The sequence below is a fragment of the Colias eurytheme genome, chromosome 26 (assembly GCF_061535395.1).
Source record: "Colias eurytheme isolate Ceu_HAF_F1 chromosome 26, ilColEury1 Martin Lab GWU primary, whole genome shotgun sequence".
Lineage (NCBI taxonomy): Eukaryota > Metazoa > Arthropoda > Insecta > Lepidoptera > Pieridae > Colias > Colias eurytheme.
The window spans coordinates 9,189,690-9,202,935 of NC_143005.1; the positions used below are offsets into that span (position 1 = coordinate 9,189,690).

Genomic DNA, 13,246 nt, shown 5'->3' on the forward strand with positions numbered 1-13,246 from the left:
TTGACAGATCATAGTATTGCCATTATAAGAAATCAGTTAAAGGGTTGTGGACTAGACTCGCTTGACAGACTCTATGTTGTGCTTTAACGTTTTTGTTTCGTTTCTTGTAAAATATGATATTTATTAAGAGTAACACAAGTGACAAAACATTATAACATCGTCATATTAAGCCACAACATAACGGAAACTTATGTATATTATGTTTTTTAAGGAATTTCTTAGTTATTTTATTTTGCTCCTAGCTCCTATACTATAACGATTTCGGAGTTGCCCCCTTGGTAATATTATATTATACTTCAATGCGAATCCATTGGTACACGTTTCATTCCTGTCGATTCTGGGTTTTTGGTTCATACATTTTTGGACATGTCCTTTCATTTGCCCATTTCTTCATTTGTACGACGTTTTACAATCCAGACGAATGAGTTCCAGACATACGAAATCTAAATGCACAAAATCCAGATGACCGTAATACATATGCACGAAAGCCAGATTTTTAAAACACAAATTGCACGCCTCATAAGCGAAGCGTTGAGGTGGGTACTACTGTCACTTCGCGCAAAACATCTGATTTTTCAAACTTAAAATGTCTTTATGTATCATACATTGCACTTGTAAGATAATACATACACACACATATTAAGAAAAAACACTATTTTTAACGTTCATGATATTTTTGATGTCATTTTTGTTATTTAAACTAGTTAAAAAACAGTTTAAAAAAGTTCTGTCTTGGACGTCCGTGTGTCTGTATGTGCGGATCCTTTTTCTTGTTAACACGATAGCGACCGAAATACTTTACTAATCGAGTCTTTTTTTTTCTCTTACTCTTGAGTATGCTCAGGAATAGAACCCTTTCATTTTTCAGGGTCTGATTCGATGTGGTTTAATTGTTATTAAATAAACAAAAATAATAATTAATAAATATTTATTAAAAAAAAATTATGAGGCGTGCACTTTTGGATTTTCCAAATTATTTTTGAAATACAGTTGATTGATATCCAGACAAACAGATTGATGTCCAGATTTTTGAAATTCAAATAAACGATATCCAGAAAAACGAAATCCTTCCAGGGGGTCGCAGCACGAACCTAACCTATCCTAGTGAATAGATTTTAACACTTAATCCTTTCTGTAATGGGCAAGTAAAACAATAGCGAGTCGGTTCTGGCACTCGCCGGCCGCTGCCGCGGCACGCTCGCTTCGCTCGCTCGGCTCGTGCGTGAGGGTCACGGTTCAAACCTAACCTAACCTACTGAGTCGAATTTGCAACTTAAACCTTTCTGTAATGGGCAAGTAAAACAATAGCGAGTCGGTTCTGGCACTCGCCGGCCGCTGCCGCGGCACGCTCGCTTCGCTCGCTCGGCTCGTGCGTGAGGGTCACGGTTCAAACCTAACCTAACCTACTGAGTCGAATTTGACACTTAAACCTTTCTGTAATGGGCAAGTAAAACAATAGCGAGTCGGTTCTGGCACTCGCCGGCCGCTGCCGCGGCACGCTCGCTTCGCTCGCTCGGCTGGTGCGTGAGGGTCACGGTTCAAACCTAACCTAACCTACTGAGTCGAATTTGACACTTAAACCTTTCTGTAATGGGCAAGACGTAAAACAATTTACTTACTGGTAATGTTTATTTTTAGGCAATAGTAAAGGTATAATCACGATTGTATGGGAACCAAATAAAGAGATTATGAAAATCTGGCAATAGTTTATCTGCTATACGATTATATGGGAACCAAATAAAAAGATTATGAAAAGTTGGTAATAGTTTATTTGGAAAATGGTACGATGGGAAACAAAAAAAAGTATTCTGAGAATCTGGTATAACTATATCTGGATTATGAGAATACGGGAAACAAAAAAATACTTTTTAAAAATCTGGTTTTGGTGCATCTGGAAATTGATTCATCTGGGAAATTAAAAAAGGAAATTTAAAAAGTTGTCATTCATAACATCTGTCTTTTAAAAGTTCTAACAACCGTTTTCGGGATTTTAAGATTCGGGTAATAGAAATTCGAGTTTTTAATAGGTTACCGTTTTTGAGTTTTGATCACATTAATTGATAGTGCTCTTTTCTGTACGCTAAGCAAAGTGCTATCTATTCAGAGGCAAAAAAGCAAAAAATAAATTTTTCAAGATGTTTTGGCTAAACTCTATTCCATACAGAAAATAAATTAAAATACGTTTTATCGTTTGTTTTCTATTTTATTTAATAAACACATTTAATACAATACATTACATTGTCCATTATAGTTCACCGTCCATGCATTTAGCTTAAAATTCTCGCCAACTGTGAAAGATAGAAAAATAATATTTAAGTACATAGTCAAGTTCAAAGATTTTGTAATGATTGAGTGACTAAAAAGTAAATTATGAGTGGTTTAAAGGTAGGTAAAATTGATTTTGCAACATTTAAGTATATGAAGTTTATTAGAGAGCGATCGACGATCGATACAATAAAAACGACATTTCAATATTTTTGGAGAGAAAATGTTCTACGGCTGTGTTGCCAAGTTTAAAATAGTAGAAGATTGTCTAATCTAAAAATGAACGCCCCTCCACTAAACTTAATTGTTTCAATGTGTGAGGACAAATAATTATTGAACCACTTTATATGTGTGCGCGCGTCGATTCTACTGCAAACTTTGACACTCGCGCACTGATTTGTCAACTAATCGGGCGATCAGTTCAGGTGCCTAGCATTGTATGGCGGGGAGAGCGCGCTATGTACGGAATGACACGTCCGTTCTGTCGTGCATCGCGTCATTTATGCACTAGTTGGCCAACTGGTCCTGTCGTTCGGGCATGGACGGGACTGGAGGACTGAACGACCAATGAGGCAGACCAATTTGTGTGTATTGCGTCTATACACGTACTTTGAATGTGAGCGTAAACACAGTGGAGGGGCGTTCATTTTTAGATTAGACAATCTCTACAGTATTATATGGTATTATTAAAAAAATTAACATAATATTTAAGTATTGAAAATACCAACTTTTTAATACAAGGGCCAACTTCACGTAATGCCTCTTCTGGTTTGTATTCACATTGAGTCTCCGGGAATCCTAGCAGTTCTGATATCTTATTAATTTCTTTATACGTGGGCCGCGCTCGAAGTATCTAAGACGTAATACATCATGATTAAAATATAGATTCTCTATAGATTTTCTTCTAATAACATTACATATTAATTCATTGAAAAACTAAAATTATAAACCCCCCTTACCTGTACAAAACTGAATATGATCTCTACATTAACACCACATTTTAATCGAATATACTTAAAAAAAATTGAACTATGAACGGTTACACCAAGGTTACAACTAACAAGTACCTCAGTGGCGACATCTTTCCTGTCTTCCATCGGTGGCATGTTCCAAAACACGATGCCAACTATGGTCTCATCCCGCAAGTAGTATAATAGACCTCGCTTGTATCTGCTTTGGTACTCGTCCGACCTGCCGCATGAACTGAACTTGAATTTCTATGCGACATGATAATTTGTCGTCACGACATAGTGTGAACGTACGATATATGGACGCGGGATAGAATCCCGCAACTTTTTTTATTTCATCGTAATGTAATTACCTAGAAAATAATTTGTAAACGTGTAATTAATTTAATTTTAGATACGATGTCACGATATTTCGAGTGCACATTTCCTTTTTTTTCACCTGTGTTATATTTCCCAATTTCCTTTTTATTCTGAATTCTTAACACAGTGGCATCATATTATACACACTCCTAACAACCACAAGGCACTACAAACTAACACACTTCTTATAGCACGGCCGGTCGCAGACTTCGTTGCTGACGTTCTTGGCCTGCACCTGTGGCTTGGACTCGTCGCTGCACGGCTTGAACACGCCCACCGTCGGCATGCACGCTCCAACTTCGCCTACCACCTGATATTATGTTAATTTTATAAGTATCAATACCTAACTACTCAGTAATATGATTCATAAAAAATGACTGTTTTATGGCTTGAAAGACTGAGTTTATATTCGAACCTAGTTTTTTTATACACTACAAAGGAGCTATAATTACACACAAGTCACTCAACGCATCAACGTGATGACTTTTTATATCGATCTAGATAGGCCGGGAATCGGAATCGGAATTTGGAAAAGGAAAAGGAAAAATCGAAAAGCTTTCATGGATAAAATCTGTAATCTGTAGTTTCTCATGCCTGAATATTTCCAATCCTTCATCACCGATTCACCGACAGTCAAAAAATATTTTGTTTTGCAAATTAGGTAGTAAAAATCATACGGACTTTAAGATATCATGCATATCTCACCTCCATATCCAGCGAGCCCTCTAGCGACACTCTAAAGTAGGGCTCCACGTTACAGGCCATCCAGTAGCCGGTCATATTACACCCGGCAATGTGGCCCTCGTCCGCCGCCGGCCCGTAGTGCTCCATGCGGAGGCGCGTGTCCTTCCACTGCGAGTAGATGCTTGCTGCGTCTCCTGCCTTTGCAAATCAATAATAATTTATGCCATCCAACAAATGCTCTTTATTTAGCAACAAGTTAAATCATATTGCAAAGTAACTTTTAACATGTTGTTGTTTTAACAAGGCAATTTGAAAAGTACATGAGTACTTTTCAGTAGGAGGAGCGTTTCACGTAGGAGCGATAAAATTCAAACCAAGTTTCTAGCAACATTATCGATTATCATTATCCAAACTTCCGCGCTAACTTTCAGCATGTAGGTCATCATGTCAGGCGCAAAATATTGCAGAGTGGAAACGCGGCCTTGAAAAGCAATCTGAATATGATTTTAAATAAAATATGAACACCCTAGTAATGATACATACCACATAGAGATGCGTCCTGGCTTCCATTTCAGTATTGACGAGAAAGCCGCCATTGACCGGGTCAGTTTCCAAGTAAGAAGGTTCCGCCATCTCTGTACGGGGGTCAGCTCCAACACACACAAATACCTGACCATATAAATAAAAAACGCATAAAAACTTTGTTACATAGTTTCAACCGCTTTTAAAAAATTCTAACTCGTAGTATTCATTATTGCATTTACTTTCGTCTTTGTCATGGCAATTTTCTCGGGTTATCAAATGAGCAAAACTCTACTTATGTTTGATTATCTGCCCATTCGAATCCAAGAAAAGTTGGCTTACATCTTAATATTCGTACATTCGATCATCGTTAAGCATAAGCTTTTTGTATGATCATTTAATTTAAATCTATTCATTGCGTAGGTATATAATATTTTCACAGATAATATACATTGCTTACATAATCTGTGACGAGAGACGACCCATTGGATAGAGTCAGCTCTAACCGTCCGTCGGCCGACTCGAAAGCGTCGTACACTTGAGCTACAAACATTTATATTACTTACATAATATAATTTGTATTCTATAAACTATATAAAATAAAGACAGTTGTATTTTAAACGTGTTTTATTATTTTACTAGCTGCGTCCTGCAGCTACTTCCTATCCTTCATATATCCTTGTAAATATAATCATGATAAAAGGTAGTCTAATTTATTCTAGTCAGTGAACGCCCGCCAAAATCGGCAAATTTGTTCGATTTCTGAAACGACTTTACTAATGTTGCTAGAACAAACAGACAGACAGAAATAAATTGTGTATACATCCATATGCATTTAGTAAAAAGCGGTTATTTTAATATCGCAAACAGACACTCGAATTTTCTTATTAGTATGACAACCTAACGTGACCTCAGACTTTGGTGACCGTTGTCAACTCAAACATCTATAGATAGGTATTGAACTAAACTTGCAACACAACACTAACTCTGTCGCATGCAATCGACGCCTTCAGCCCGGATCTTCTCCGCTGCCCACTCGCCCAGGTACTCCGGGATAATGCCGCCCAGGATACCCCTGTCCTTGTAAATCTGCACCAGTTGTATTGGCTCCTCGTGCGGAGGTCGTTCTACCACTTTGTCTGTGGTTTTGTTAAATTTCATTGTAATGTGCAAGGATGACAAACGTTTGAATAAATAAATAAATATAATAAATTTTATTCAAAATGCAAATGTTTCAAAATAAAAGCAGACTATGAGGATAACATACAAAAATCGGTTTTATTTATACTGGAATAATAACAGATCAATAAAACCAGTCGCCTAAAAACATAAATGTGCATAGCATCTAAACATAGAGACGTCTAAATTACTATGTATTTATTACAAGCTAAATTTGACACATTATTTCCCTAGCAATTAAAATTTAAAATCTAAATACAAACACAAGTAAAGTATCTGTAAGACTAGAACTCACTCATCCTGCCCAAATGCCAGGCCAGTTCACACCCGAGGGGTCCGGCTCCGATGATGGTGACGTGCTTTGCTTTCTTCACTTTACGGAACGCGATCTCGAGATCCCGTATTGTGCGCAAAGTGCATACTCGATCGCGCACCGCTTTTGGAGCGTATTTGAATATGGATAGGTTTCTTGGCTTAGAACCTAACAAATAAGTATAATGTAGTATTTAGCTACTAGAAGACGCATATTTAAAAAAACGTAATAGTTCTTAATATAATATAAGGTCTTATCATTTATAAATGATATCTGTAAAGCATCTATACAAAGAAATAATATTATCTACTTATGTAGACAGAAGTAGGTACGAAAAGGGAAAAATAACACTCCTATCAAGGAAGCCTTACGTATAACGTAGGAAAAATATTTTGCTTCTTCAATATTATTTATTTAGGTACACAAGAACACATTACTAGTACCTATACGAGATATCCTTACATACCTACGTTTTTAAGAATTTTACAATATTACTACTTAGCAAACCCGGCGAAATCCGTTTCGCCACCAGAGACACCTTTTCTTTGCTATAAACCTCACGGAGCGGCCGAGACCTTTCCAACGAATGCAAAACCGTGGAAATCGGTTCGTGCGTTCTGGAGTTATAGCGTCAGGGCGCTTGTGCACTACAAGGAATTTTACTGTCCGGCATTCCGATTTTTTACGGTCCGGTGTGGCATGAAAAAACCGATGAATTGCTTGTGCACCTGTCCGTCTTTACTCGGATCAGTGCGGTACAGTTCAAGGAAGTTTGGCGGTATTATGCTATCATAAATGATTGTTTTTGCATTTTAAAAGAAACGAGTAAAAAATATAGAAGGTGAAATATTATATTATGTACTTCGTTATAATAAAAAGTAAAGTTCCGTAAGAGATTTAAAATGCGTGTTTCACTTATTTATTTTAATCGGTGACGAGGAGCTAAAGCTATTCCCACTTGAACTTTAACTTACCAACACTTACTTAGATAATAATTATAGGTCAATGCTTGGTCAGTGTATATAAAATAACAATACCGACTTCACAAATCTCATTGCCAACTAAAAGAAAGTAAAACAAGAGCTTGCTTTCAATTGGCATATGCAGTAAAAACAGTAAAATCCAAGCAAGTGGGCATTCGAAAACAATTATACCTACAGCGACTCGTAGACACAAAAAACCATCCGGAATAGGGAAAAGTAAAATGTCGGACAGTAAAATTACGTATAGTGCACAAGCTAGTATATAGATTAATGGCGTGCCATACCGGACCGTAAAAAATCGGAATGCCGGACCGTAAAATTCCTTGTAGTGGACAAACGCCCTCAGGAAGGAAAACCCGACTTATTTTTACCTCCTTCTACTAATATTTAATCTTCCAACTAACCTGTAGCCAGCAAGCACCTCTCATAGTATATCGGCTGTTCCCCGCACATGGTCTTCACGTACACCACGTGGTCGTCCGCGTCCACGCGCAGCACGCACCAGCCGGACGCGATGGACACCGCTGGACCGGTCTTCTTACGGTAGAACTTTATCGGGTCCAGGAAGTGCAGGCATTCCGCTAGGTACATTCTGGTGATTAGATTCATTAAGATTAACGATCTGATAGAGTGGTCAGGTGTTTTTTCACATTTGGAATGTTGTGAATAATTTATAGTTGTAAGTTATTCGTAGCTAAGAATAAGAATGAATTCGTAGACTGTAAAGCGTTAAAGATATTTTCTATCTTTTATTTTCTATTTTATCGTGAATTGGTATCTCATTGCAATTATATAATTGTATTTCATCCCCGTAAAATACTTTCTTGCCCTTTCACCGATCTCTAGTAGCCTATATACATATTATATTATTATTCTTACGTGTGTCTCTTCCCTTTTTCCACGTAGTTCAACTTGAATATATCAGGTGGATCCACGTTCCACCACATGTGTTTGGACATCGGTGGTCGGTCGTACGGCAAGCAGTCTTCTTTCGTTATGAAAAATACCTGAAATTACAATTATTCAATTTAAAAAAACCGTAACACATTGCCTTCTCTCGCATTCTTTCTTATAAAGAAGTAAAGGTAGGTAATAATATTTTGTAGATTAAAATGCTTAGAATGCCGTTTTACTGGTTTCTATTTGACTGCCACTGCAAACTGAAAAGAAAACCTTAAAATGTTAAAAGTATATTAAAACTATGTTTACACAAATAAATAATTTAGTAATTCCTTTTCCAACGTATATTTATTATTAGCTTTACCTTAGCAGTCTTATCGTGTTCCATGATAGCCTTATAAGCCGCCCAGCCAGCCGCCCCCGTACCGACTATCAAGTACTGCACACACGCCGGCAGATCCTTGCAGTGAAAGGGCCTTTTTATTTTGCGACGAGGACGCCCTTCAAACCAATGTTTTTAAGGGATATAATAAGAAGGTTTCAATTCAAAATTAAAGATTATAATAAAAGTATAAAAACCGCCAAAAACTTACATATTGGCACGTTTTCACCGAGCTTCTCTTGCATTTCTTTATAAAGATATATTTTGTATAGCTGAAAAAATACATCGAGTGTGTAGAACCTAAATGCATTAATAACTCAACTTTTTATAAATTAATATTTTCCAACCTGCGATACTACGATAATATACTTTTTCAAGTAACTTTTTAACTCAAAAAAGATGGAATGTACCTACTCTTAGAAAATGTTTCTCAATGATGACCGTTTGCTTTTTGTTTGCAAAACAGCCAAAAAACCCAATCTTATCATAATATCTACTATAGTACCTAAGCTTTCATTTTTGCGATAGTTATTCAAATTTCAAGCGAAGATATTCTATTTACATACAATGCCCATAACACTGAAGAAAGAGCCGAGAATCCACACGTATATCCACGGAAAGGGCGGCGGCGGCGGCGGCGGGCAGGGCGGCGGGTCGGGCACCGGTCGCACTGAGCAGGGCCCTTTCGTCTTCGCGCAGTCCAGCATTGGCTTTATAATGAGCAAAATATTACTTACTCTACTTTGCATGTGAAATGGAAATTTGGAAGATGAAAGTGTTATGTTTTATTGAATTTAGCACACAAGACTTCTTTATTCATTTTTATATCTTTCTTTTCATGTAATGCGTGTAAAATCATTAAAACCTTTCTAAATGTGAACCTAAGTACGTATGTTTACTATATTTATTTAATTATTACCTAAATCAATTTCCTTGTTATCGTGGTGTGTGATAACTGATGAAGTAGAGTGGCAAAAAGACAAAATCTATATCTTCAACTATATTTTTTGTTTTAGCTCTATTGATATTTTACCTGCCAATTTTACCTTTCAATCTTAACGTTGAATTTATTGTAATAAGATAGTACCTATCATCATAATATACCTACTTGATTACATCCCATGAGTGTAATTTACATAATATGAACCTGTATGTGACCTTTTCTATTTCTAAAAGCTCAATTAGATTTTCAAAAAAAAAAGAATAAACATAATGCATCTATTTAACAATTTATTTGACACCAGGAAACATTTCAGAAGTTTTATAAATATTAAAACATTGCGGAAAGAAATCAGAGCCCGATTATTGCGGTGTAAGTTCTTTTTTAGGTAATTCTGCTGCCTGCTCTTCAGTTTGTGCAATCTCATCTTTTTCAGCTTGTGCCAACAGTGAAAGCCTATCCAGCGGCTTCCACGGTTCATGGAACGCATATTTATATTTATTTTTGCCATGATAACCAAGTCTAGGTAGGGTATCTTGACGGTCATCTACAGTCGTAAATAATTTCTTATTGGGCTTTTCTTTCCAATAATTAGGATGGACAATCGGGGAGTCGAAGAACAAATCACGGACACCAAAACCTGTGTGCGATGTGGTCATTTTATCAGGCCCCTTGAAAGCATCTTCGGTTGGGACCTCCTGTTGAAAAACGTCACTTTTAAGATAACAGTTTAGGGACATTATTTAGTGCGTTTGACGAAATCTTCTTTACGTGAACAAACTTTTAAAATCTGAGCCATGTTCTGTATGGCATATGACTGAGGTGAAATATTTCAGGATGTCTTCTTACCGAATGATCGGTTAGCGAGCATAGCACCACTGGTACTCGTATGTGCCAATCATTGACATTTCTCCCTCTCCTCTACCAGACTTTTTGCCCCTGCCGAATAGATTCTTCAGGAAACCAAAGAAACCTCCGCTCTCTTCTTGTTTCTCTTGCAACTCTTCTTCACCGCCTTGTTGCTGTTGGTAGCCCTGCTGGTATCCGTGTTGGTACTGATGGTGCTCAGACTTGTTTTCGTCTTCGTGCTGAGGGTGGTGCGTCCACAGCACTCCCGTCCACTGATGAAGAAAGTACAAACTGGATTTCATTAGTTTAATATCGCGTCGCGAGTTGGGCTCTGATTTCGTCTAACGCACTCAATGGAAATGTTGCAAGGAGTCAAATACGAATAGTTTTTAAGAGATAAGTTAAATGTATACCTTTGCATTGCTTGGTGGTAAAGGGGGTACGACAACGTCGGGTACTTTGATTCTATATGGATCGTAATTAGGGGGCTGAGGTTCTCTAGGGCACTCGCATCGCCAGGCTGGTGGGGGAGGATCTGACTTCGGCCACGGTTCAACCCGCTTTCCTTCTGCCTGAGGCACATCGGGGCAACATTTCCCTTTGTCTTTTGAGTAATTTCTATAGGAACCTAAAATAATTAACACATTTAACGATACAATATCAGCTCTTTTTTTAGATATCTTTTTTACTGGCCTTACCGATGCTGTTGCATCCAAGTGAGAGGACTCCCTGGTTAAAACTACGCATGTGAGAACAGTATCTGAATGGTATGTTCAACATTTTGTACAAGTTCTGAGTTATAGAATACAAAATTTTTAATTTACTGAATTTACCGAAAAAATGAATTGTTTACATTGTAATTTGGTTTGGAAATTTGTACATTTTGATTAAATAAAACTATTGACGTCGATTTGAATAATGGAATGAAAGATTATTTGTTTTTAAAAGAGAAGTGTCTCTAGTCTGTGTGCATAGAGGTCGCATTGTCTGGAAACTTATGAGGTTGAAACACGGTTGGAATTCTGAGATCAATATTATTATCAATGTCTCAAACAACGGTCACAAATGACTGCATCTTCTTCGTGCATTATGCATATTATTTAGGTATAGATTGTCTAATCTAAAAATGAACGCCCCTCCACTGTGTTTACGCTCACATTCAAAGTACGTGTATAGACGCAATACACACAAATTGGTCTGCCTCATTGGTCGTTCAGTCCTCCAGTCCCGTCCATGCCCGAACGACAGGACCAGTTGGCCAACTAGTGCATAAATGACGCGATGCACGACAGAACGGACGTGTCATTCCGTACATAGCGCGCTCTCCCCGCCATACAATGCTAGGCACCTGAACTGATCGCCCGATTAGTTGACAAATCAGTGCGCGAGTGTCAAAGTTTGCAGTAGAATTGACGCGCGCACACATATAAAGTGGTTCAATAATTATTTGTCCTCACACATTGAAACAATTAAGTTTAGTGGAGGGGCGTTCATTTTTAGATTAGACAATCTCTACCCGCGACTTCATCCGCGAGGAATTGATTATAAAAATAACCTTAGTTACGCCTTATTACATGTACCGAACTATCTCTGGAAAGAGATTACTGCGTAGAAGCGGTCGAGAAATGAAAACTTCAATAGAATTGCATGCTATATACATTGTTACTCTAATTAATTAATAAATTGCCTCAAGATATGACTTGATGGAATTTTTGTATGAAATAAAAAAGAAAAGTATTTAAAATCGCCATTTATTCACAATTTGATTGAAGTGCATACACTCATTATAGTATTTACAATACTGTAAACTGTTTCCTTACATCTACTACAGATATTTTCACAGACAAAATAATACAACTATTTCAAGTACTTATAAATGCGAGTTTGTGGCGCAATCGAAAATTTCTACAAACCGATTTTTTTACCAAAAAATCAAAGACTATTTAAAATTTGGGGTATTTTTCTAATCGTTTAAATATTAATATGTAGCATATAATTATTAATGTATATTTCAACTTATACTTTGCGGAATAAATGTAACTTGTTGATGCAAAATGACTGATAGATATTATAATAAAGCGCCATCAATGTTTATGAAAACTATAGTAGTGGCCCTCATGAAAATTAGAAATACGCTTACAATAAGTTTACGATACAAGTTTAAAATAAATATATTTACAATAAACATTTATACAAATGTACAAATATACATTGTACTTATAAATTAACTTTCGATGCAAAAAATTATATATCGTCAAAAAACTAAAAATTTTATGTTGAAAATTATTGTTACGAAAATCATAAAATAAAATAAAAAACACATTTATTACGCATAAAATTTTCACATTTTCAATAATATTTTGCACCCAAAGTTAAACAAGGCTTTATTATAAATTTAGATATTTGTTCTAAGAAAAGACTATCCATCTCGTTCTAGCACAATAAGTTATAGATAAGTTAGAACGGACAGGCATGATTTTTGGTCAGTCTTTAAAATTTTGTTTAAAAGAAATATACTTGAAATGTGAATCGGACCATTAAAAGAATAGGATCATATTTTTATGTAATATGTTAAGTTATTAAATTTTCATATATGATTAATACATTTTATTTTAAATCAATGCACTTATTTTATATTTAAATTACTATTTCGATAATCTAAATTATTAATAAAAAATAATGGTATAAAAATATCCAGACAGTATTTACAAGATTGTTTTAGAAACATAAGTCTATAGGAAAATTTAAATAAAATTAACTACTTAAAATAACAAATAAATTCATAAAACAATATTAATAACGAACAAAATTTAAAAAAATCAACAATTTCGCAAAACCAATGTCACATAAAAATTATATTGACCTACAATTTAAATACATGTACACTAAGAAGCATTCATA

At 36.1% G+C, this 13,246-nt stretch overlaps 1 protein-coding gene across 1 annotated transcript; it reads right to left on the reverse strand.

Annotated features, from left to right (window-relative positions):
* Window positions 1-2,229: 2,229 nt before the first annotated feature.
* On the reverse strand, window positions 2,230-11,125 carry LOC149897334 (apoptosis-inducing factor 1, mitochondrial-like). The gene is made up of 16 exons (XM_090116879.1): window positions 11,044-11,125; window positions 10,759-10,973; window positions 9,123-9,266; window positions 8,768-8,828; window positions 8,539-8,675; window positions 8,154-8,281; window positions 7,679-7,866; window positions 6,274-6,459; window positions 5,786-5,938; window positions 5,260-5,342; window positions 4,821-4,946; window positions 4,299-4,475; window positions 3,776-3,903; window positions 3,333-3,456; window positions 2,994-3,118; window positions 2,230-2,288 (listed from the first exon to the last, which is right to left on the reverse strand). Exons 1-16 carry the CDS (start codon window positions 11,123-11,125, stop codon window positions 2,273-2,275), a joined length of 2,073 nt encoding a protein of 690 aa, XP_089973005.1. The 3' UTR covers window positions 2,230-2,272.
* Window positions 11,126-13,246: the final 2,121 nt, after the last annotated feature.

Bases quoted from the DNA above. Each gene is read 5' to 3' on its own strand.
- LOC149897334 (XM_090116879.1), bottom strand. From the start codon at position 11,125: ATGTTGAACATACCATTCAGATACTGTTCTCACATGCGTAGTTTTAAC. The intron at 8,829-9,122 runs GTATGTAAATAG...GTATTTTTTCAG, and splicing joins TCTTCAGTGTTATGGGCATT to CTATACAAAATATATCTTTA. The intron at 3,119-3,332 runs GTACTTGTTAGT...ATTACGTCTTAG, and splicing joins GGAAAGATGTCGCCACTGAG to ATACTTCGAGCGCGGCCCAC.